At 39.2% G+C, this 26,770-nt stretch overlaps 1 protein-coding gene across 4 annotated transcripts in view; it reads right to left on the bottom strand.

Annotated features, from left to right (window-relative positions):
* DEGS2 (delta 4-desaturase, sphingolipid 2) overlaps positions 1–26,770 on the bottom strand; it is a 155,527-nt gene that overhangs the window by 43,493 nt on the left and 85,264 nt on the right. The window contains exon 1 of one of the 4 annotated variants that reach the window (XM_001374466.4): positions 24,244–25,266. The exons of the other annotated variants lie outside the window; for them this stretch is intronic. Within the exon in view, the coding sequence (XP_001374503.2) occupies positions 24,244–24,325 (82 nt within the window). The 5' untranslated portion in view covers positions 24,326–25,266. Of the gene's footprint in view, positions 1–24,243; positions 25,267–26,770 lie in introns of those variants that run through there. 4 annotated transcript variants of the gene reach the window in all.

Raw genomic sequence — 26,770 nt, 5'->3', positions numbered from 1 at the left:
CATTTTGCATTTTGCAAATGTGGAGGCAAAAACTCAGAGAAAGACTTGCCCATAGTTATACAGATAGGGAATGGCAACACCAGGACTTGATCCAAGCCCTCAGATTCCAAATCTAGTGTCTTTCCCACTAGGCTCCCTTCCAGTTCTGAAAGTCAATATATGATTCTATAATGAACTTTCTCAGTGAATGCCTCCAATGCAAAAAAGACTCCAGGTAGGCTGTCAACATGATTTTTATCAAAAACAAGTCATGCAAGACTAACTTCATTTCTATTTTTTTTACAAGGTTACTAAACTAGTAGATCAGGGAATGCCTTAGAGAGCACTCTTTATCTCATACTAGTCTTGAAGATCAGATAAAGCTAAAGGATCCCACAAGGAAGTCAATTCAGAACTGCTTGAGTGGCCAAACCCAAAGGGAAGGAATTAATTTCTGGTCCAGAGTTAACTTAATCTGTGTCAAGGTTTTCGTGTGTGTGTGTGTGTGTGTGTGTGTGTGTGTGTGTGTGTGAGAGAGAGAGAGAGAGAGAGAATGAGAGAGGAGAGAGAGAGATAATTATAAAGACAAAGGAGAACTCTGCTATTGTGCTATGGTGTTTTCCTGAAGGAGAAACTCAGCTTCCTCCTCTGTAAATGAGGGGTTTTCCTGGCTAGCTTATTTTTGCACTGCCCATGAGTTGCTGTGGGTAACAATGTGGTGCAATGCATAGAGTGCCTGGCCTGGAGTCAGAAAGACTCATCTTCCTGAATTCAAATCTGACTTCTGACACTTCCTTGATGTGTGACTCTGGGCAAGTCACTTAACTCTGCCTCAATTTCCTCATCTGTGAATTGAGCTGGAGAAGAAAATGGCAAACCACTCCAAGATCTTTGCCAAGAAAACCCCAAATGGAGTCATGGAGAGTTGGAAACAATTGAAAAGAACAGAACAACAGTGCTCTGTAACTCTTAAAGTACTCTATAACTGCTAGCTATTAATTAATGTACAAAATAGAAAGGGGTGGGGCTAGTCAACAAGCAGCTAATATTGGATGACAGAGAAAAAAACATAATTTGAAAGACTAGAATTTGGGTCAAATCTAATAAGAGGAGTCTGAATAAGAAAAAAAGGAAAAGTCTTAATGCCTGGAATTTTTTAAAGTGTGAGATTGATGAAGCCTATCGATGGTTTATCTGGAAAAAAAAAATATGGACTTTTTAGTTGCCATTTAATTGTGCCTGGTGTACTTAGATGCTGAACTGAGAGACATATAAACATCTAGGTCTAACAAGGTGATGGTCCTGTAGTTCCCCTCCCTGGTCAGACCACATTTGGAGCAATATCTGGTTCTGGGTACCACATTTTAAAAGGGACATTGGTAAACTTGAAAGCATCCAAAGGAGGGGTAGCTAGGTGGCTCAGGGGATGGAGCACCAAACCTGAAGACAGGAGGTACCACGTTCAAATCTGGTCTCAAGACACTTACCAACTGGATGACTCTGGGCAAATCACTTAATATGATTACAATATGATCACAATAAAATGAGCCAGAAAAGGAGATGATAAAACCACTATAGTATCTTTGTCAAGAAAACCTCAAATAGGGTCACGAAGAATCAGATACAACTGGACAAGTTCCCTTATGATTTTTCTTTGTACATGGATGGGTCTTTCCTTGTCTGCTTCTTGGTAAATGTTTTGGTTTTTGCAACCTCTTTTCTGGATATTACAAGTGTCTTAATTGGTTTTCCTACTTTGGGTCTTTGTCAATCCAAATGATGTTGTGTTGCTGGTTCAGAGAGCAAAGTGTGGAAAGGGAGAGATGATGTAATAACATTGTCCTTGGAGTCAGAAACCCTGGGTTTACACTTTAACAGCCAACTAGGGCCCTGTGGTCCAGGACAAGTCCCTTTCCATCCCTTAGTCTCCTTTGCTTATCTTGGAAAGAGAACAAAAATCCCAGTTTCTCTCTCAGGGCTATTGTAAAGATTAAAAAAATAATAATATTTATAAAAAAGCATTTTGGAGGGACATCTAGATAACATAGCAGATAGAATTCCAGGTCTGAAGTCAGGAGGGACTGGGTTCAATTTTGACCTCAGTCACTTCCTAGCCATGTGATCCTGGGTAAGTCACTTAACCCCAATGGCTTAGCCCTTACCCTTCTAAGTCTACTATTTACTAAATCTTACTACTACTACTTAATCTTGCTAAGATAGGAAGTAAGGGTTTAGCAGATAGAGAGACAAATAGAAAGATAGGCAAGCAGGCAGAGAAATCAACAGACATACACAAAGACAGATAGACAGACTGACAGACAGACGGATAGACAGTAGATGAATGAATTTTTAAAAGCACGCTTTGGAAACGCAGAGCTGATAAAGGATGAAGTTTCCTGAATAGGGTGCCTTTCTTTCTAGGGCCTGGGTTTCTTCATATTTCAAATGAAGGAATCAGACTAAATTGTTTTTAAGAGACCGTCTAAATTTAAGACCAACACTTGGTCTTAAATCAAAGATGAGAACACTCTTGAATGATGGAATGTCATTCAACATCAAAGCTGACACCTACAAATGACAGATGAATTGTAAGTGTAAATTTGGGGGTCTTGCTTTTGTAGGAGACTCAGTGGAAGGAGGAGTTCAGACAGAAAGACTCTCTGTTAAGGCAGAATTTGGTCCCAAGAGGTCTCAGTTTGGATTCTCTATAACAATAGTAATACTAATAGCTATCATTTATTACGCTTTATGATTTGCCAGGTACTTTATAAGTATTATCTCCTCACAACAGCCTTGAAAGATAAATAATATTGTTGTCTTTATTCAGGCATATCTGACTCTTCATGATCTCATGGAACCTAGTGTCTGTAGGGTGATTTGTTATTTCTTTCTCCAGGGGCTTAAGGCAAATAGAACTTAAATGGCTTGCCTAGGGTGAAATGCTAAGAAGTATTTGAGGCCACATTTGAACTTGGGACTTTCTGACTCCAAGCCCAGTGCTCTGTCTACTGCAGTGGTTCTCAACCTTTCTAATGCCGTGACCCCGCAATACAGTTCCTCATGTTGCACTGACCCCAAACCAAAAAATTATTTTGGTGGTTACTTTAAAACTGTAATTTTGCTACAGTTATGATTCAGAATGTAAATACCTGATATGCATTATGTATTCTCATTGCTACAATTCAAACAATTTAAATAGTGATTAATCACAAAAACAATATTTAATTATATGTTGAGAAATATTAATCCAGCGGGAGGCAGCCTGAACGCTGGGGCAGGAGGTAAGTCCTGCCTGGGGAGGGGGTCCGCAGACGCTGCCTTCTTCTTCCTGTCGTCTCCCTCCAGCTCGAGCTGAGGCTTCACTTTGCTGGGGTTACTCGGCTCCGTTATCCGCTCCAGGAGTTATCCACACCAGGACTCGTTCTTAACCCCTCCAGAGCCAGCGCCCGGGTGCTCTCTCTGGGTCTCTGTTTGAGTCCAGTCTCCAGGCAAAAGGGTAAATCCATCGCCCCTCATAGGGGGAGGGCTGCTGATAGGTAACTAATATTAGTACAATGTGCGGGCAGCAGGGTCCCCGTTCTTTCTGAGATCTTACTGTAAAGTAGCGTGATTTCTCAGCGGCTAAAGCCATCGGAAATATGTATTTTCCGATGGCTTTAGGCAACCCCTGTGTTTTGGTTGTTCAACCCCTGTTGGGGTCGCGACCCACAGGTTGAGAACTGCTGGTCTACTGAGACATCTATGGCCTCAACTGCTGCTATTATCTCCTTTTGATTGATGAGCAAACTGAGGCATACAGAGAGGTCAAGTGACTGGCCTAAGGTCATGCAATTAGTAAATGTCTACAGCCAGGTTTTAATCAATTGCAAGTCCAGTGCTCTATCCTAGCTGTCTAAATCATAACATTCAGAGCTATAAGGGACCTTAGTGATCATCAAGATCAAAATTATTTTTAAAATGAGGAAAATAAGGGCCAGGAAAATGGCTTGCTCATAGTCACATCGGTAGTCAAAGAGCAAAACTAGAATTTGAAATCTGTTTTTCCGATTATAGATGAGTGTTCTTCCTATTATAACCAATGAAAAAACATTGAAATTAGAGATGGAGCAGTTTGAAGGCCAACAAGGAAGCTGAAACAAGACCATAGATTGCATGGAAGTAACATGTGTGTGTGTGTGTGTGTGTGTGTGTGTGTTTTTAACCCTTACCTTCTGTCTTGGAGTCAATACTGTGTATTGGCTCCAAGGCAGAAGAGTGGTAAGGGCTAGGCAATGGGGGTCAAGTGACTTGCCCAGGGTCACACCGCTGGGAAGTGTCTGAGGCCAGATTTGAACCCAGGTCCTCCCATCTCTAGTCCTGGCTCTCAATCTACTGAGCCACCCAGCTGCCCCCAGTAACATGTTAAGAAGTCTGGAAAGATACAAAGAGGGGAGGTCATCAGGTTTCACCTTTACAAACCTCATTTGAACTGGAATAGAATAATACTGGAACCAATTAAGAGGCTATTGCAATATCCAGAAAAGAAGTTAACAAAAGCCTGAACCTAGGAGATGACTGTGGAAATGGAGACATGGAGATAGATATGAGAGATGACAAGATTTTTGGCATTTGATTGAATATGTGGGCTGCCTGCCTCAGATCTCCCCCATTCCAATCCATCCTCCAGTCAGCCACCAAAGTGATTTTCCTAAAACAAAAGTCTAATTATGTCACCCTACCCACCCTGTGAATAAATTCCAGTGCCTCCCTATTGTCTTCAGGAGGAAATAGAAAATGCTCTGACATTCAAAACTGTTCATAACCTAGCTCCTTCCTACCTTTCCAGGGTTCTTACACCTTATTCCCTACATATACTCCTTGGCTAGTCTACAAACAGGACACTCCATCTCTTGGCTCTGAGCATTCTCTCTGGCTATCCCCCATGCCTGGAACACTCTTCCTCTTTTGCTCTGACTACTGACTTCCCTGGCTTCCTCCCAACTAAAAATCTGATCTTCTATAGGAAGACTTCTCTAACCCCTCTTAATTCCAGTGCTTTCCATCTTTTAATTACAGATATCCCTTCTACATTGAGACTTTCCCCATCTAGGTATTGGTATATTGCAGGTAGTTGTAAGAAATGAAATGGGACTTTTGGGGGAATTTTGTGGAAGCCATAGATGACACACAAAGGCCAGCAACTGACACAGAAAAAGTTCAGAAACTTTTTCTGCAGGCTATAGCTATGACCAAATACTTAATCCAAATTTTATAATAAGGTACTATAAACACCCCATGAAAGGAAAAGGAAAAATGCAGACTTCTCTGGTACAAAGGGAAGGCCAAAATTTTTTATGCAGATTTTCCAGATCAAAGCATCCCTAACCCCCTCAAAGTAGAAGGGATACCTGTATTTCCTATTCTTTTTTTTTTTTAAATATATTTTATTTGATCATTTCCAAGCATTATTCGTTAAAGACATAGATAATTTTCTTTTCCTCCCCCCCCACCCCCCATAGCCAACGCGTAAGTCCACTGGGCATTAGATGTTTTCTTGATTTGAACCCATTGCTTTGTTGATAGTATTTGCATTAGAGTGTTCATTTAGAGTCCATCCTCTGTCATGTCCCCTCAACCTCTGTATTCAGGCAGTTGCTTTTTCTCGGCGTTTCCACTCCCATAGTTTATCCTTTCCTTATGAATGGTGTTTTTTTCTCCTGGATCCCTGCAAGTTGTTCAGGGACATTACACCGCCACTAATGGAGAAGTCCATTACGTTCGATTATACCACAGTGTATTAGTCTCTGTGTACAATGTTCTCCTGGTTCTGCTCCTCTCGCTCTGCATCACTTCCTGGAGGTTGTTCCAGTCTCCATGGAACTTCTCCACTTTATTATTCCTTTTAGCACAATAGTATTCCATCACCAACATATACCACAGTTTGTTCAGCCATTCCCCAATTGATGGGCATCCCCTCGTTTTCCAGTTTTGGGCCACCACAAAGAGCGCAGCTATGAATATTTTTGTACAAGTCTTTGTGTCCATTATCTCTTTGGGGTACAGACCCAGCAGTGCTATGGCTGGGTCAAAGGGTAGATATTCTTTTGTTGCTCTTTGGGCATAGTTCCAAATTGCCCTCCAGAATGGTTGGATCATTTCACAGCTCCACCAGCAATGAATTAATGTCCCTATTTTGCCACATCCCCTCCAGCATTCATTACTTTCCTTTGCTGTTATGTTAGCCAATCTGCTAGGTGTGAGGTGATACCTCAGAGTTGTTTTGATTTGCATCTCTCTGATTATAAGAGATGTAGAACACTTCTTCATGTGCTTGTTAATAGTTTTGATTTCTTTATCTGAGAACTGCCTATCCATTTCCCTTGCCCATTTATCAATTGGAGAATGGCTTGATTTTTTGTACAATTGATTTAGCTCATTATAAATATGAGTAATTAAACCTTTGTCAGAGGTTTCTATGAAGATTTTTTCCCAATTTGTTGTTTCCCTTCTGATTTTAGTTATATTGGTTTTGTTTGTACAAAAGCTTTTTAGTTTGATGTAGTCAAAATTATTTATTTTACATTTTGTGATTCTTTCTATATCTTGCTTGGTTTTAAAGCCTTTCCCCTCCCAAAGGTCTGACATGTATACTATTCTATGTTTACCCAATTTACTTATGGTTTCCTTCTTTATGTTTAAGTCACTCACCCATTTTGAATTTATCTTGGTGTAGGGTGTGAGGTGTTGATCTATTCCTAGTCTCTCCCACACTGTCTTCCAATTTTCCCAGCAGTTTTTATCGAATAGTGGATTTTTGTCCCAAAAGCTGGGATCTTTGGGTTTATCGTATACTGTCTTGCTGAGGTCGCTTTCCCCCAGTCTATTCCACTGATCTTCCTTTCTGTTTCTTAGCCAGTACCAAATTGTTTTGATGACTGCTGCTTTGTAATATAGTTTTAGGTCAGGGACTGCAAGGCCCCCATCATGTGTGTTTTTTTTCATTATTTCCCTGGATATCCTTGATCTTTTGTTCTTCCAAATGAACTTTGTTATAGTTTTTTCTAAATCAGTGAAGAAGTATTTTGGTAGTTCAATGGGTATGGCACTAAATAGATAAATAAGTTTGGGTAGGATGGTCATTTTTATTATATTGGCTCGTCCTATCCATGAGCAGTTAATGTTTTTCCATTTGTTCAAGTCTAGTTTTAGTTGTGTGGCGAGTGTTTTGTAGTTGTGTTCATATAGTTCCTGTGTTTGTCTTGGGAGATAGATTCCTAGGTATTTTATTTTGTCTAAGGTGATTTTGAATGGGATTTCTCTTTCTAGTTCTTGCTGCTGAGCTGTGTTGGAGATATATAGAAAAGCTGATGATTTATGTGGGTTTATTTTGTATCCTGCAACTTTGCTAAAGTTGTTGATTATTTCAATTAGCTTTTTGGTTGAATCTCTAGGATTCTTTAAGTAGACCATCATGTCATCCGCAAAGAGTGATAACTTGGTCTCCTCCTTGCCTATTTTGATGCCTTCAATTCCTTTATCTTCTCTAATTGCTACTGCTAGTGTTTCTAGTACAATGTCAAATAGTAGAGGTGATAATGGGCATCCTTGTTTCACTCCTGATCTTATTGGGAATGCATCTAGTTTATCCCCATTGCAGATGATATTAGCTGTTGGTTTTAGATATATACTGTTTATTATTTTTAGGAATGACCCTTCTATTCCTATGCTTTCTAGTGTTTTTAATAGGAATGGGTGTTGTATTTTATCAAAGGCTTTTTCTGCATCTATTGAGATAATCATGTGGTTCTTGCTAGTTTGCTTGTTGATGTGGTCAATTATGTGGATGGTTTTCCTAATGTTGAACCAGCCCTGCATCCCTGGTATGAATCCTACTTGATCATGGTGAATGATCCTTCTGATCACTTGCTGGAGTCTTTTTGCTAGTATCCTATTTAAGATTTTTGCATCTATATTCATTAGGGAGATTGGCCTATAGTTTTCTTTCTCTGTTTTTGACCTGCCTGGTTTTGGAATCAGTACCATGTTTGTGTCGTAAAAGGAGTTTGGTAGAACTCCCTCTTTGCTTATTATGTCAAATAGTTTGTGTAGTATTGGGATTAACTGTTCTCTGAATGTTTGATAGAATTCACTGGTGAATCCATCAGGCCCTGGGGATTTTTTCTTAGGAAGTTCTTTGATGGCTTGTTGGATTTCAATTTCTGATATGGGATTATTTAGGAATTCTATTTCCTCTTCTGTTAGTCTAGGCAGTTTGTATTTTTGTATATATTCATCCATTTCTCCTAAATTGGTGTATTTATTGCCATATAGTTGGGCAAAGTAATTTCTAATGATTGCCTTAATTTCCTCTTCATCAGAGGTGCTGTCCCCCTTTTCATCTTTAATGCTGTGAATTTGCTTTTCTTCCTTCCTTTTTTTAATTAGATTGACCAGTACCTTGTCTATTTTGTTTGTTTTTTCAAAGTACCAGCTTCTTGTCTCATTTATTAAATCAATAGTTCTATCACTTTCGATTTTATTAATTTCTCCCTTAATTTTTAGGATTTCTAATTTGGTTTTCTGCTGGGGGGTTTTAATTTGATCGCTTTCCAGTTTTTTCATTTGCATTTCCAATTGATTGATCTCTGCTCTCCCTTGTTTGTTAATATAAGCATTCAGGGATATGAATTTACCTCTGATTACTGCTTTGGCTGCATCCCAAAAGGTTTGAAAGGATGTTTCGCCATTGTCATTTTCCTCGATGAAATTATTAATTGTTTCTATGATTTCTTCTTTAACTAAACGGTTTTGGAGTATCATATTGTTTAATTTCCAATTGGTTTTAGATTTGGTTTTCCATGTACCATTACTAATCATTATTTTTATTGCCTTGTGATCTGAGAAGGCTGCATTCATTATTTCTGCTTTTCTGCATTTGTGTGCTATGTTTCTGTGACCTAATGTATGGTCAATTTTTGTGAATGTGCCATGTGGTGCTGAGAAGAAGGTGTATTCCTCTTTATCCCTATTTATTTTTCTCCATATGTCTATTAATTCTAATTTTTCTAAGATTTCATTCACTTCTTTTACCTCTTTCTTATTTATTTTTTGATTTGATTTATCTAAATTTGATAATGGTTGGTTTAAGTCTCCCACTAGTATGGTTTTATTGTCTATTTCTTCCTTCAATTCTCCTAGTTTCTCCATTAGAAATTTGGGTGCTATATTATTTGGTGCATACATATTGATTAATGATATTTCCTCATTGTCTAGAGTCCCTTTTAACAAAATATAATTACCTTCCCTATCCCTTTTGATCAGGTCTATTTTTGCATTGGCTTTATCAGATATCATGATTACCACTCCTGCCTTCTTTCTATCAGTTGAAGCCCAGAAGGTCTTACTCCATCCTTTAATTCTGACCTTGTGGGTGTCAACCCGCCTCATGTGTGTTTCTTGAAGACAACATATGGTAGGGTTTTGGATTCTAATCCATTCTGCTATTCGTCTACGTTTTATGGGTGAGTTCATCCCATTCACGTTCAAAGTTATGATTGTCATTTGTGGACTCCCTGGCATTTTGATTGCCTTCCCTAATTCTAACCTATTCTTCTTCGGCTCTACCTTTTAGTCCAGTGATTTACTTTGAAACAGTCCCCCTTGTCCCCTCCCTTGATGTTTCCCTTTTTAGTCCCTCCCTTTTTGTTCCCTCCCCTTCCCCCCTCTCTTTCCCTCCCTTTTTGTTCTCCCTCTCCCCCTCCCCCCCTTGGTTTTCCCTTCTCCTTACCCTTGTTGGGTAAGATAGAATTCAAGATCCCAATGGATCTGGATGTTTTTCCCTCTCAGAGTTGATTTCCCTGAGATTGAGGTTTAAGTAAATCCCCCCCCCCCTCTCTTCCTCTCCTTCTTATAGGAGTTTTCTTCCCCTCCCCTTCCCATATGAATCTTTGTGTGAGAATGATTATTCTATTTGGTCTTTCTTTACCCCCTATTTATACATTACATTTTCCCCACATATTAGTATACATAGGTTGATATAAATGTAGTCCTTATAGAAGAGAGTTTGAGTAAAAGAAGAAGATAACATTTTCCCCTTTCCTTAATATTTACCTTTTCAGGTATTCCTTGCTCTTTGATTTTCGGTATCAAACTTTCCACAGAGCTCTGGTCTTTTCTTTGCAAAAAGTTGGAAGTCTTCTATTTTGTTGAATGCCCATACTTTCCCTTGGAAGTATATAGTCAGTTTTGCTGGGTAGCTGATTCTTGGTTGGAGACCCAGCTCTCTTGCCTTTCTGAAGATCATGTTCCATGCCTTACGATCATTCAGAGTAGAACTTGCAAGGTCTTGTGTGACCCTGATTGGCATTCCTTTATATCTAAATTGTCTTTTTCTGGCTTCCTGTAGGAATTTTTCTTTTGTTTGATAGCTTTGGAATTTGGCAATTACATTCCTGGGAGTTGTCTTTTGGGGGTTTAGTGTAGAAGGTGTTCTGTGAGCTCTGTCAGTGGCTGTATTGCCCCCTTGTTCTAGAATCTCTGGGCAATTTTCTTTGATTATATCTTGTATCACCATGTCCAGTTTGGTGTTTATTTCTGGCTTTTCTGGGAGTCCAATTATTCTTAAATTATCCCTTCTCCCCCTATTTTCCAGATCTATCACCTTGTCGGTGAGATATTTTATGTTCTCTTCTAATTTCTTGGTATTTTGGCTTTGCTTTATTGATTCTTGCTCTTTTACACGATCGTTGTCTTCCAGCTGCCTGATTCTGGCCTTTAAAGCCTGGTTTTCTTTTACAGTTTGGTCAAACTGGTTTTGTAGATGCGTGAATTTCTTTTGCATTATTTCCAACTTTTCCTCCCAGAAGGCTTCCATCTTTTTGGTCATTTCTGATTCAAATTCTTCATAGGTTTGTGGAGAGTTTCCATTTCCTTTGGAAGGTTTTGGAGCATTTTCTTTTATATTATCTTCTATCTGCTCTGTATTTTGTATTTTGGCTCCATAGAATGTGTCCAAAGTCGCCCCTTTCTTCTTATTTTTCTTGGTATTTTGGGGCTTCTGTGCTTCTGTGGAGTTTTCCATCTCTGAATGTGGAGGATTGGCTTTTCTTGTCTCTGTCTGGTGTTCAGAGGCTTTAGTCCTGGGCAGATGGTTCTATGACTTTCCCTGGGTTAAACTGAATATGCCTCGCTGGAACTGGAATGGAAGGGTCGGACCACGTTGCTTTCAGGAAGTTGCCTTCAGAATTGCTGGCCGTGAGGCTGTTTCGTCGGCCTGCGGGGGGATGGGCTGCAGCTAACCCAAGCTCCGAGAGCAAGGACTTTCACTGAGACTTGGATAGCAGGATCCAGCCCGTGAGGCTGTCTTGCCCGCCCTGAGGGTTGCTGTTGTTTAGACCAGCTCTCTGCAGCGGAAGCCCCAGGCAGTAACTTTCACCGGGACTGTAGAAGGCCCTGAGGGTTCTGCTCTCTGAGCCCAGCCGGCAGGGCTGCGGCTTCCGGGAGCCTTGGACTCTGCGCTCCTACCCCTGAGGTCCGAGGGATCTCGGGTTCTGGCTTTTGAGGGGAGCCGTACCTTTTGAACCGGGTCCAGGTCCAGGAGGAGGGTTCCCAGGGTCTGTGCTGTTGATCGTTTTGAATTTCGGCGCCTTAGGAGCTTATAGTTTGAGATCCGTTGGGAAGGTTTTTCCGGAGATCTGAACTTGAGCTTTCTCTAAGCCGCCATCTTAACCGGAAGTCCCTGTATTTCCTATTCTAAGACAAAAAATAGAGATCCTACTCTAAAGGAACTCACTTTCTAATGGAGGAGACAACAGGCAAACAATTATGGACAAACAAGCTATCCATAGGAGTAGCTGGAAATAACCAACAGAGGGATGGTACTAGAATTAAGAGGGGTTGGTAAATGCTTCCTATAAAAGGTAGTTTTAGCTGGTACTTGAAGGAAGCCAAGGAAGCTACATGGCATAGTGAATACAGGGTCAGGATTGAGGTCAGGAAAACTCATCTTCTGGAGTTCAAATCCAATGTCAGATACTAACTAGCTGTGACCTTGACCAAATCGTTTCATGCTGTTTGCCTCAGTTTCCCCATCTATAAAATGAGTTAAAAAAAGGAAATGGCAAACCCCTCCAGGATTTTTGCCAACAAAACTCCAAATGGGGTCACAAAGAGTCAGACATGACCGAAAAATAACAGAACAAGACATTTTCTACCATACTAACAGCCTACCCCTTCACATTCATTGGTCCTTAGTTTCCATAGGCAAACTGAAATATAGAGGCATTCTGAATAATCATGTGGAAGCTCCAACAAAGACATGGAAATTCACAGTCTTTCCCAGCACTTAGCAATTTGTCTCTAGTTTTTTACTCCTTCTCAAAACATGGAACTGGTAAGAGTGGGAATTCTCCTGACCTAAAGCAACTTCCTAAGCAGAGATTCTCCAGGGCACCTTCTGACCAGCAAAGCCCTTGCACCAACTTCTGGACAGCTGTATTTGGATATCTCATGGACATCTCAAATTCAACATTTCCAAAATAGATCACATTTTCCTATCTGGCCTTCCTCCAAACTTCCCTGTTTCTAGTTGTTCCCCCCCAACCCCCCAGTAACTCATGTTTGTAACTTCAAAGTCATCTTTATGTCTTCCTCATCATCTATATTCGATCAGCTGCCAATTCTACCTCCACAACATCTTTTGCATTCAGTCTATTTTTTTCATTTTGCACATTCCTGGACTATTACAATAATCCCAAAATAGATCTCAATCCATCCTCTACCTAGCTCCCAAGACATACCTTGAGCCACAAGTCTTAAGTTAATCACTTCCAGGGAGTGATTCTCTATTGCCTCCTGGATAAAATTATAAAATTTATCAGTCTGGCATTTAGGGCTATCCACTATTTGGGTTCTTCTGATTATTCCAGACTTATTTCAGAGTATTCCCCTTCACTTTCTTATATTCTAGATCCTCCTCCAATGACACTCAGTTATTCTGGTCAACAAAACAGACTATCCTGGTCCAGTGGTGCCATGAACTATCACATCCAACCTCTCTTTTAAATTTTCTCCATTTTCATACTTTTACTTTAGTTTCTCAAAACCTCCATCAGATTGTGAATTGCTTGAAAACAGGGACTGTCTTTGGCCTTTCTTGGTTTCCTCAGCATTCAATACAGTATGTAGAAGAGGCTTAATAAATGCTGGTTGGAATAGCTAATATGGAAATATGTTTTGCATGACTTCACACATGTAATTGTTATATTATTTTCCTTCTTATTGGATGGGGGAGGGACAGGAAGGAGAGAATTTACAACTCGAATTTTTCAAAAATAAATGTTAAAATTTTTTTGCATGTAACGGAAATACTGGAAGAAAAAACAATTTTTTTTCTTTTTTTAATTTTATTTTTATTATCATGCAAAACACATTTCCATATTGGTTATCATCAGAAGAGCAAATACCTTAACCCCTTTTTCTTTTTCCCCTTTTATCTTCCAGCTCTTGTGCTATTATCTCAAAAAAATCAAAACAAAACATTTATCACTTCTATTTGTGAAACAAACAAAACAATTATCCTGATCCTGGTGTTAAGTCCTCAGTAATGTACTAGTGGTATATCTGCATCAGAGAAAAGGAAGATCTAACATCTGAAAATAAAACTACATTTTTTTTAATAAAAGGGTCAATGATTTCTATGTGCCCTGGGCAGGTCACTTCACTTGAGCATCAAAGGGTTTTCTGTTAGGCAGGTAGGTGACATATTGGAGAAAACAATGGGCTTCAAATCACGAAGATTTACTAGCTATATAATCCTATATAAGTCACTGAATCTTTCTTTGCCTCAATTTCTTCATCTGTAAAATAAGAAAGCTTGACTTGATGTACCTTAACTCATTTTATTAAATCTGCTTTTCCTACTCAGAACAAAAATAAATTATGTTCAATTCAATTTAGTAGGCATTAATCAAATGGCTGTCATGTAATAGGAAAATAAGAATAGGATGTTCTTAAGGAGCTTCTAATCTAAAAGCATGTGAAGGGCACATGTTTAGGGCAGCTAAGTGGTGCAGTGGAACAAATATTTGGCCTAGAATCAGGAAGATTCATATTCCTGAGTTCAAATATGGCCTCAGACACTTAGTAGATCCTAGGCAAGTCACTTAAACCCTATTTGCCTCAGTTTCCTCTTCTATAAAATGAGCTGGAGAAGGAAATGGCAAACCACTCCAATATCTCTGACAAGAAAACTCCAAATGAGGTCATGAAGAGTTGGACAGAAAACTGAAACCCCTGAACAATAACACTGGTCCCATCCTATCCTCCAGAGGAATATACACAAATAACTATGATACAAGGGAGATGTAAGATAAGAACAAAAGATTAATTTTTAAATACTATGAGAAATTTAAGGCACTTTCACTAGGAAGGTGTTATGTGGTGGTGGTCTGGGAAGGCTTCTTGGAAGAGGTAGCTTTTAAGACAGGGTTTTATGGGAAAGAAGGGACGTCAGTCCACATCAGGTACAATAAGAGCAAAAGGGCCAAAGGCAAGATGAGCATGGCTAGTAACTGAATTTGCTAAATTTACCTGTGGGAAAATCATATAAGTTCACAGAGTTTAGAGTTTGAAGGTACATTAGGGATCATTTAGTCCAAATTCCTCATATCACAGGAGGAAATGAGCTCAAAAATGTTAAATAATTTGTCCAAAGACACAACTAACTAACTTCAGGAATCAAACCTAGCTCTTTCCAAAATAGTACAAGTTACATCTGAAGAACTGGAGAGATATCATTCATCCATTCAACAAATCCTATATTGTGCTCAGTGATACCCAAGAGAAAACTGTCCCCCAATTCACAGAGTTTACATTCTAATAGCCAAACTGTAGAAATCCTTAAATTTCAACATTAGCAATGCATTTTTCCCCCTCTTTGGGTTAGTCACTAGCATAGTGAATTAATTGCTTTGTGTGTGTGTGTGTGTATGTGTGTGTGTGTGTGTGTTTAACTAGTTCAGTTATATCAGAGGAGTTTTTAAGTTGGGGTGTGTGTGTGTGTGTGTGTATGTTTTTAAAGTTGGCTTTTGTAACTTGTCTGGAAGTGGAACTCCCACTTATATTGTCTCTGTAAGGAAAGGCGTTCCAAGTTTCAAAAAGTGCACTCCCAAAAGAAATCTCGGAACACAATCTGTTTGGATGCTAAAGACAGCCTGGAACCAGTGGTTCTCCTTTCTCAATTCCATGTGACATCATTCTGAATCAATTCTCTTTTAAATCTTAACAAGTACAAAGCAGGACAGGAGGCAAGGTATTTTTTTAAGTACTTCCCTTATTTTAAATTCCCAGAGATTTTTATCTTTAGTGAAGACCACTCCACACATGAGCCTTAATAAAGTGTCCTTTCAGAGAAGTTAACATATCCCCTAACAAAAAAACAGGAAAAGGTAGTGGCATGAAGAGGAAAGAACACCTAGATAGGGTAGACCCTAAGCTCTGCCACTAATTTTTTGAGTCTCCTCTCTGACCCACAATTTCCTCATTTGTAAAATTAACAAATTATTTACCTTGCCTGGCACCCTAGGCTCTCAACAATTCAATGCTGTCTTTAACTTTCTATATCAAGCAGAAGACCAGGAAATCTGAATGATGAGAAGAGAATTGGGGGCGGGGTTCTAAAAAATTTTTCCATGTTTCCATGATTCATTTTCTTTCCCTTCCCACTTCCCTCCCCTCTCCAAGAGCTGACAAGCAATTCCACTGGATTGTACAAATCCACTTGATACCTATTTCCATATTATTCATTTTTGTTATAGAGAAAACTTTTAAAGTCAAAACCCCAGATCATATACCCATATATACATGTGACAAGTGATAATTCATATGTTTTTCTTTTGCATTTCTCTTCTCATAGTTCTTTCTCTCAATGTGGATAGCATTCTTTCTCATAAATCCTTAAGGAGTGTCCTAGATTACTGCATTGCTACTGATAGTGAAGTTCATTACATTGGATAGTTCCACAGTGTTTTACTTTTTGTGTACAATGTTCTCTCGGTTCTGCTCATCTCACTCTGCATTAGTTCATTGAGGTTCTCCCAGGTCATATAGAAATTCTCCAGATCATCATTCCTTACAGCACAATGGTATTCCATCACCAACATATACCACAATTTGTTTAGCCATTCCCCAATTGGAGGGCATCCCCTTATTTTCCAGTTTTTTGCCACCACAAAGTGTGTGGCTATGAATATTTTTGTACAGATATTTTTCATTATTATCTCTTTGGAGTACAAGCCCAGCAGTGGTATTGCTGGATCCAAGGGCATGCAATCTTTTAAAGCCTTTTGGGCATAATTCAAATTGCCTTCTAGAACTGTTGGATTAATTCACAATTAGTGAATGAAATGAGAATTTGAATAGCTCTTTTACTTACTCCCTCTGGATCCCAAGGAAGTGGATTAATATTAGAAGAAGGAAAGAAGAGGTTGGAGATCAGAAAATTTCTACAATCTCGTCTAACTCTTGCATTTAAATATTCTAGGGATTATACCTACATCAAGAACACCCCCTCAACCCAAATGATGCATTCATTCAAGTATGTCTCAACACTTAGGACACTGCAGCTGAAAAAAACAAAAGGAAAAAAAAATCCACTCTGTACATAGACTAAAGTCCTAACTGGATTTGTGCTGTCCTCCCATTCTGTTCTTGAAGATTAAATGCTACATGTGTAAGTCTGCCTAAATAGGTAGCTAAGACTTATGTCAGAATGTCTACAAGCAGTTTGTCAATAAAGTTTAGTCCTTTTTTAATCAAAAAAAAAAAAAGAACACCCCCTATAATTCCTAAACCAACAAATCTTGCTTCAACCTATCTGTATTCTCCTCCAGAGATTTGTTAATCTCTACATCTTTGACTTAAAAGGAAAATATGAGACAGAGTGAGGCAATAACAATAATTACAATAATTATGTGATCAATAATAATGCTCTCTAAAATTTACAAAATACATTAAGTACTTTATTTCATTTGAACTTTACAATAATTTTATATGAAAGGGACAGCAGGTGCCTACATAAGTATGTTATAGGCAGATTTTTTTTTAAACCCTTACCTTCTGTCTTGGAGCCAATACTGTCTGAGGCCAGATTTGAACCTAGGACCTCCTGTCTCTAGGCCTGGCTCTCAATCCACTGAGCTACCCAGCTGCCCCCCCCAGATTTTTTAAAAAAGTTTTTGTTATCAAATATTTTAAGTTTTTTTATGCCAAAAGTAACATTCTATTTTTTATGTATTTATATGATGAAAATTTTTTTTTAAATTTCCATTCATTTTTAAAATTTTGAATTCCATATTCTCTCTGTCCCACCTCTCCTCCATCCATTGAGGAGGTAAATAATATAATACCCATTACATATATGAAGTTATATAAAATATATTTCCACTTTAAGCAAGTTACAGTAATAAAAATAAAGAAAGGGAACAGATATGCTTCAACTGAGGCAGACTTTTAAGAAGGGGAAGGACTAGTAGAAAGGGAAAGGTATTTGATATGAGTATGTATAAAGGCAGAAAACACTGAGATTTAAAAAAAAAAAAAAGCAAACCACATATAGAAGATGGCACAGAGATTTACCTCACTGGAGCAAGAGTAAATAATGAAGAGGAAGCTAAGCAGCTCAATGAATTGAGAGCCAGGCTTAGAGATGGGAGGTTCTAGGTTCAAATCTGGCCTCAGCTACTTCCTAGCTGTGTGACCCTGGGCAAGTCACTTAACCCTCATTGCCTAGCCCTTACTGCTCTTCTGCCTTGGAGTCAATACACAGTATTGATTCTAAGATAGAAGGTAAAGGTTTAGCTTTTTAAAAGAGTAAATAATGAGGATAAAGGAAAAGAGTCTCCTAGTTCCCATTACTTTAGGATCAAATTTACGATCTTTAAACAGAGTTTTACAGCACTTACTCCATTCAATTCATCAGAAATGAATTGGGGAAGGAAATAGTATCTCTTTCTTTCAGGGTCTTTATCTCCAGGACCATCTGTAATAATATTGGACTAGATAATCTTTAAGGATCTTCCCAGCTCTGATATTCTTTGGTTTTTAGGATTACTGTTTATGTTAACAGCACATTGTGAGTTCTCAGAAAGGATTGATGGCAATCTGGCCAGCAAGTTCTCCCACCATAAATGATTTACTCTCCTCTGTTGTTGAGTTGTCTCAGTCCTGTCCAGCTCTTCATGACCCAATTTGGGGTTTTCTTGACAAAGATATTAGTGTAGTTTGCCATGCTTATGATGAGGAAACTGAAGCAAATGAGGTTAAGTAACTTGTCCAGTGTCATCCAGCTCTTAAGTATCTGAGATCAGATTTGAACTCATGAAGATGAGTCTGATTCTAAACCCAGTAGTCCACTGCGCCACCTATCTGCCAACAACAGAAACATTCTGCTTCTCCATTGCCTATAACACTACATTTCCGCTCACTGTGGATTATTAGTCCTAGGGTAAATCCACATAAAAACAGCCTGTCAAATTGAACCTTGGAAATATGTAACATAGGATGTCAAAGTTGTTAGGAACCTTATAATTAATGAACATATTAAATCTATTACTCAGAATTGTGCCCAAGGCAAATGCCACAAACCTTAGCTGAATAAGTAGCAGGAAGGCGTGGGAAGACTCATTCCAATCTAACTGATTACTTTTTATTTGAACTAGTTATTTTTGCTAACTAGGTGCTAAGCTCTATTGTTTATGCCTCCCAAAATCTGTAAGTGCTAAATTCAGGGCTTTAGGACATCAGCTGCTTAGTATTAGCTATGACTCTGACCATAAAATGGGAGTTGGGAAGAGTCAAGGCAAATATTTCTCAAATGAATTGTGTCACAGCCATATTTTTTTAGATTAAATTACATTTGTTTTTGAATTATGTACAATTCTTTGTGACCCCATTTTTGGGTTTTCTTGGCAAAGATACTGTAGTGCTTCCCTATTCTTTCTCCAACTTATTTTACAAATGAAGAAACTGAGGCAAACAAGGCTACACAACCTGCCCAAGTTCACAGAGCTACTAAGTGTCTGAGGTTAGATTTGAATTCAGGTCTTCCCAACTCCAGGTCCAGTGCTCTATCCACTATGCCATGTGGCTACCTCTGAATTATATCAATAGAACCCAAAATTCTGGCCTAAAAATCTCCTTTTACTTAAAAAAAAAAAAGTACAAGTATTTTGATATGATTAGTAGGAAAAAAATTCCCTTATAAAATTGCCCTAACAAATAACTAAAAGTCATCTTAAAATTCTAAATACCCAAGCCTAATAAATTATGGGTTTGTTTTTTTTTTAACTTTTATCTTCGGTCTTTGAATCAAAACCAATTATCAGTTCCAGGCAGAAAAGCAATGAATTAGGTAATTAGTGTTAAATGACTTGCTCAGGGACATACAGCTAGGAAATGTCTGCAGCCAAATTTGAAAAGAGAACCTCCCATCTCTAAGCTTGGTTCTCTTTCCTCTGAACCCCCCAAGCTGAACCTTCACAAATTATGTTTTTAATTGAATTAATATCATTTGGCCAATTGTCTATTCAGACCACTTATTGCCTTGCTCCTATGGAGACTACTACCTCCTATATCATTTTCACCAAACATTATGACCCAATTAGTATTAAGTATAATATTATCTCATATAATTTCATATTTAAGGATAGGAAACAGTGCTAGCATTTGAATGTTCTCATGGAAATCTTATTCAAATAATACTGAGTCTCAGGGTTCTGTGGACCTGAGTTTAGGAAATGCTGACCTAAACTAGACACAGACTTTTATAAAGACTTAGTTCCCTAAGTCTTGGATCGATCCAAAGAGGAAAATTATTTACCCAACATAAGAAGTTGGAGGTGAAACTACAACTAAAACCTTAGTCTTTAGGGGCCTTTAGAATCCCAATCCAGTGTTCTATCATCTTATGTTGTCTCTCTTCTATTGTTCTTGCTACCACCCAAGGTTAGACCTTCATCAACTAATGTCAGAATTATTATAACAGGTTACTATCTAGCCTCCCTGCCTCATCCTCAGATCTATTCTACCCATACTGCTAGAGTCAGATTCCTAAAATATAGCTGACTATCATACCTTCCTCAAAAATCGCCAGTGGTTATTGCTTCCTGAGTACCAATACATAATTCTGGTATTGAAGTCCTCTCTGCTTCCACATTCTGATTAAACTAGACTTGCTTCACTTTTGTGCCTTCATGTCCTCCCACTTCAAGTAAACTAAACTAGGATCCACCCAGCAAACTCATCCCATACTCTCCTGACCAGACTTTCTTATGCTATTTACTATATTTATAAGGCTTGAAATCTACTTGTTGAAATCCTTCCCATCCTTCCAGGATGGCTCAGCTACCTCATACTCCTGGAAGCCTCCACTAATCCCCCAGCTAGAAGTCATCTATCTCTCCTCTGATCTCTCAGAATACATGTTTCATTTCTGCATGATTGTCCTATCTTGCTTTATATTTGAGGATATCTTGTCTCTTCTACCAGACTGTAACCTTCATGAGAACAAAAACCCAATCTTATGTATCTTTCTATCATCTGAAGCACAAGGCCTTGCAAATATTAAGTGTTTACAGTTTTTGCTAAATGAAAGAAATTAATGGAGTGGGAGAGAAAAGCATAGTCTTGCAGAGAGGGGAAGGGGGCAGTACCTAGATGTAGGTTACTTTTTAAATGGTGTCAGATAAAGGGTGACATCATAAACACATTAAAGGAGAAAGGAAGAAATTACCTTTTTTGGTTTATAGATAGGGGAAGAGTTCAAACTAAACAAGAGAGAGAACACCAGAAAATAAATAAAATCAATAACTTTGATTACATATTTTTAATTGTGTATGAACAAAACCAATGCAGCTAAAGTTAGAAAGGAAGCCATTAACTGCATTAACTGTGTGTGTGTGGGGGGGGGTTCTTTGCAGCAAGTTTATCTGATGAAAGGTTCATTTCCAAAATATATAAGGAACTGACTAAATTTTATAAGACTCAACCAATAACCATTTGCTAAGCAACAAGCATGTGCTACTTCTGGTGATACAAAAAGAAGCAAAAGGCAATCTCAGCCATGAAGGAGCTTACAATCTAATTAGAGAGACAACATGCAAACAAATGTATAGAAAGCAAGATATATACAGAATATAGGGAGTTAATTAACAGAGGGAAGGCACTGGAATAAGGAGTTGGGTTCAAATCTGACCTCAGATACTTCTCATCTTGTGAACATGGATGAGCAAGTCACTTAACCCCAATTGCATAACCCTTGCTGTTCTTCTGCTTTAGAATGGATATTTAGTAAAAAAAAGAAAAACAGAGAGACAGAGAGAGATACACAGAGAGAGAGAAGAGAGAGAGAGAGAGAGAGAGAGAGAGAGAGAGACAGACTGAGGAAGGTTTCCTATAGAAGGTATTATTTTAGTTGGGGATTGAAGCTATTCCTCAAATTGTAAATGATGAAGAGAAATGAACACTTGATAAAGGAAGAAAATTAAGCTCTCAATAGCTATATTAAAATGTTCCAAATCACTAATATTGGAGAAATACAACTCTGAAGTTCTATCATGTCAACTTGACAAAACTAACAACAAAAAAAGAAAATGACGTGTTGGAGGGGTGGCTGGAAAACAGATATATTAATGCGCTATTGGCAGAGCTATGAGTTGGTACAGCCATTCTGGAAAGCAAATTGAAACTGTCCGAAAGGTCACTAAACTCTGTCCTAGTAACACTACTATTGGGCCTATACCCCAAAGAGATCAGAGAAAGAGAGCAAGGGCCCCTAAGTACAAAATAATTCATCACAGTTCTTTCTGTTGTAGCAAAGCACTGGAAATGAAGGGATCTACATCAATTGGGTATTAGACGAACAAATTATGGTATATAATATATTTGGTATATAATATAAAGGAAATGATGAAAGGGACAATGGAAATGATACTTGGAAAGATGTATGAGCTGATAGGAAATGAAGTGAGGGGAATATATAGTAATAACACACTGAAACAACAAAATTCAAAAGACTAAAAATTCTGATCAATATAATGATCAATCATAATTCCAGTGGAGCAAGGGTGAAGCATGATATCCCTCCTCATATGTTTTTTGGATATGGCCAGTCCAGCAATTTGTTTGCTTGACTTTGCATATTTATTTCAAAGGGCTGGGGGTTGTTTGTTTTGTTTTGTTTTTTCAATGGTTGAAGGAAGAATGGAAAGAAAATGTATTTTTGCTTATTAAAAAAAAAAAAGAACACCTTAATTTGAAAAGACTTTGAAGTCATGTCCGGGAAAGACTCCTGGAGTTGGAGTCAGGAAACCTAGGTTCTTGTCCTAGCTCTGATGCTTGCTAGATGTAGAATTGTGAATAAAAAATGATTGAACTGATATTTGCCCTATCACCTACTTCACAGAGTTGCTCAGAGGAAGCACTTTAAAAACCTTAAAGCACAATATCAGGCACCATTATTATATAATTAAAATAAACACAAAATAGGATCAAAAGACTACCAAAAACTCTAAATATAAAACACTATGGGTTTGTTTGAAGGCAATAGTTACAAAGAAATACAGTGTTTCCACAAAACTCACATGCAAAAGAACTGAAGCATATCACCTAAATGTCAATTCTCAGACATCTTGTTAAAAGATTTCTTCTTTTAACTGCCTTGGCAAGCAAGAAGAAACAAATGGTCCCAAAATGTGGTTTTAAGTCTCCTTTAAAGCTTTATATATATATATATATATATATATATATATATATATATATATATATATATATATAAATCCATCAAGATCTTTTCCCAAATTTTAGAGATTAAAAATACACTAGAGGCTGTACTCCCTCTCCCTCTCCAAGCAAACACACCCATAAAATTCTTTCAAAAAAGTTTTAAAATAATAAGGATATGTTTTAAGTTTTGCTATTCTTGCCCGTTTCTGGTCATTGTTCTACTATGTGTTTACAGAACAGAATGAATTTGGTGCTGTAGGAGGCAGGAAAGTAACAGAGAAGGAAAAGGACAAGGGAAAGAATCACACATAAAACTACCCCCAGACCCACACTACAAACTGGTAAAAACTCAGACGCATCTGATGCCTGGCTCCTACCCCAAAACGTCAGACTCCCAGACCACCCAGCCCTTTCAAATGCACAGAAAAATACAAACACACGCACAGTATCCTGAACCCACAATCACCCTCCACCATAGACCTACTGAACACATCGATCCAGGGATCTAAGCTTTCAGATCTCAGTAAGCACAGAGATGCTACCTAGACCTCTCCTTAAACCAACCCCAGACCTTCCCTGTCTCCAACAAGAGGCAAAGAGAAGAGAAATGCAGAAAGTCACTGGCGTACCGCCCTTGTCTTGGGGGAACACGGATGACTGGTCACTTCCCCCAAAGTCTCCCGGGCGGCAGTGGCTGACTGATTCCCTGCCCTTAGTTCTGAGCCCTTGGTGGTGAAAATCATACTGGCTGGGGCTAACATTTGAGCTGAACTAGCCATTCCTGCCCCCCCCCCCCCATTCTCCTGCGCGCAAAGGTTCGATAACCAGGAGGGAGAAAGTTGGGCTCCCCATTTCTGCCACTGCTCAGTGAAAAGGGTGGTGAACGAGCCTCTTTGACCCACAGATTGCCAAGGCAGCATCAGCTCAGGAGTTAGGGTGGGGCAGGGAAGAGAAGGAAAAAAGAATGGCCAGGACGTCCAGTCTCATCCCCGGGCGAAGGAGAGTGGGGAGGACGGGGAGAGACAGAGATGGAGAAACCGGGGAGGCAGGGGGAGACAGAAAGAGACAGGGAGACAAGGAGATTCTACAGCCGTTGGGGAAAGGGAATGCAAAGTCTCGGTTAGAAATTTCAGTTCAGAAAATCCTTGGCGCTAAGCTAGAAGAAACCCTAGAATTCGACTAATCCAAACCTTTGGTTTTACGGATAGGGAAATTGAGACTGAGAGAAATGAGCAGCCTAAATCGTGCAGTAAGAAAAAGTTGTCCCAGACCCTCCCGACACCGCGCCAGGCTCAAGGTCTTCATCTACCTAGCCCTGCTCACCCACCAAATCTCTCTTGAAGGCATCAGCAGCAGCACCTGTCACCGCTGCCCTCCGACCCTGCCCTGGGTTTTTACCCTGGGGACTCATCGGAGCATCCTATTCGACGTATGTGCCCCCTACTTCCCTCTCCATCCTGACTCCTGCCCAACGTGGAAGACACCTTGGACCCGCCAGATACCTACCCAAAATCTCCTTGCGCCGCTGAGTGTGGGGTTGATCTGTGTAAACCCATTCAAAGTCTCCCCGAGGGATTCTGTTGCCCATGGCTGTTAGGGAAGGTGAGGAGGAGAAGCTGACAAGGGCTTACCTACGGTCTATGACTGGGGGATGGGGGAGAAGCCCAGCTTACATACCTTGGGCACTAGTGGGCAGTCCCGACCTTTAAAAATCGGAGCACACCTGTCGGGGCGGGACCGGGGAGGCGGGACCGGGGGCGGGGGCAGCTTCCGTAGCTTGCCCAGGAAGCTCTGGAGGAGGTTTGGGACCTCACCAGCACGGAGACACTTGCTCTAAAGTTGGGTGAAGGACCCCCTGGAATGGAAGTGGGAAAGTTCTGTTCCCGAGTGCATAGACGAGGACGTGATCATGGACTGGCCAAAGAAACCAAGTCACTTTTTGGACTTCCGAAGCTTCAGTAAATAAAGGAAGAGAGTTAGAGGAGCTGATGGGCTTCTTCCAGGTCTGCCATTCTATGTTCCACGAGTTCTGACTTTATGAATTGTGACCTTGTTCTTGGCCCCCAAGCTCTCTGGAGCCAGTCTCCGCCCTTCTGGAAGGTGTAGGTGGGAGTTTTTAACACTGATTTTATTTCACTATGATTAACTCTATTAACTGAAATTAAACTTTAATTTTAAAGGGAGAAAATCGTGTTCCTACTTTATCTAGGGTTCAAATGTGCTTTGTCTGATCTATATACTAATATAGGGAATTATTACTGGCTTTTGTTTTTGTCTGTGGGTTTTGTTTCGGTTTGGGAGTCGTGGTTTTTCATTTGTTTAGTTTTTAGCATTAATTGTATATCTCCGGGGACAACTAAGTGGCTCAGTCAGGCCTGGAGACAGGAGGTCCTGGGTTCAAATATGGCCCCAGACACTTCCTAGATGTGTGACCCTGGGCAAGTCACTTGACTTCAGTTGACTAGCCTTTGCCACTCTTCTGCCTTGGAACCAATATTTAGTATTTATTGTAGTACAGAAGGTAAAGATTTAATTTTTTTTTAATTACATCACGGGGAACTATAATTTGAAGCTTATTACTGAAGAGCCAGGAACACCAGGGAAACTTCAACTTTAAATCTCAGCACTTCAATACCTTTAGGCTGTTATGAGTTGCATATGAGGTTTAATTGCTGAGAAATCTTTCAATACTTAATTACCCTGACTCCCCACCCCTGGAACAGGTCCTAGGTGATATTGAAATAAATTCATGTTGATGAATTAGCTGGCCAACAAAAAATAGTGGTTCACTAGATTCATCCTATGTTCACAAATCACTCTCTAGAAATGTGTTCTAGGTCCTGAGGAAAGATCAGACAAAAAGCAAGCCGTGTCCTCAAAGAGTTTCATTCTTCTGGAAGGGAGGCAAAGAGGGAATATAACCTTTATATAGATAAGTAAAAAGGCTGCTAACAATTAAGAGGATCAGGAAAGGTTTCATGAAGAAGGTGAGACTGGAGTTGAACCTTGAAGGAAACTAGTATTCATTTTTTTAAAAAAGTGCATGCCACAGAGGTGATAAGTGAAATATCAAGGCAAGTAGACCAGTTTGGCTATAAAGAAGAATGTATGAAGGGGAGTAATGTGATGAACATGAGGGATGATGGATAAGGAAGAGTCCAGGATTACTCAAGTTGTTACAAACCTGAGTAGCTAGGTGTTGTAGGCCTGGATATAAGATGACTCATCTTCCTGAGTTCAAATCTAGCTTCAGACACTAAGCTGTGTTACCTTAAGCAAGTCACTACCCTGTTTGCCTCAGTCTCCTCATCTGTAAAACGAGCTGGAGAAAGAAATGGAAAACCAGTCTAGTATCTCTACCAAATGGGGTCAAACAGTTGGACATAACTAAAATGACTGAATAACAAAACTATGTGACTATAAGAATGGTAGCACCTGGAACAAAAACAGAGAAAGGTCAGAGATGATTAAATTTGGCAATTCAAGCCAATATGATAGTTCAGGTCCAAGACTGGAATGAAATATTTGGGTAATATTTAGAGGTTTAAAAAAGTTTATTTAACCATAACATGGAAAGGATTCTTCACAAGGATATAACACTTGTCCACAATAGAAACAAGTCCCCATACTTTCATGCAGAAACATTTGGTCAGCTGGGCAGGAAGAGGCAACTTTTCTATTTGCAGGAACTTCGCTATCCATGTAAGGGGGCTTTTTTCCCCTTAGGTGACCAGAAAGACTTGTCAATGGTGAGGTGACTTGAGCTTTAGCCCCCTGGACCAATCAACTCTCTGAAACAACTTCCATGCTTTTTATAGGAAAAAAAAAAAACTAGCCTAATTTAATATAGCCAACCCCTGATAGATATTGCTTTTACCATATCAAGAAACCCTTGAGACTGTCAAACCACAAAGTTGCTCAGTGGATAGTTAGGCCCAGAGACAGAAGGTCCTGGGTTCAAATATGACCTCAGGTATTTCCTATCTATGTGACCCTGGGCAAGTCACTTTGCTCCTATTATCCCTTATTGCTC

Source organism: Monodelphis domestica, chromosome 1 (genome assembly GCF_027887165.1).
Source record: "Monodelphis domestica isolate mMonDom1 chromosome 1, mMonDom1.pri, whole genome shotgun sequence".
Lineage (NCBI taxonomy): Eukaryota > Metazoa > Chordata > Mammalia > Didelphimorphia > Didelphidae > Monodelphis > Monodelphis domestica.
This window is presented reverse-complemented; position numbering and strand designations above follow the sequence as displayed.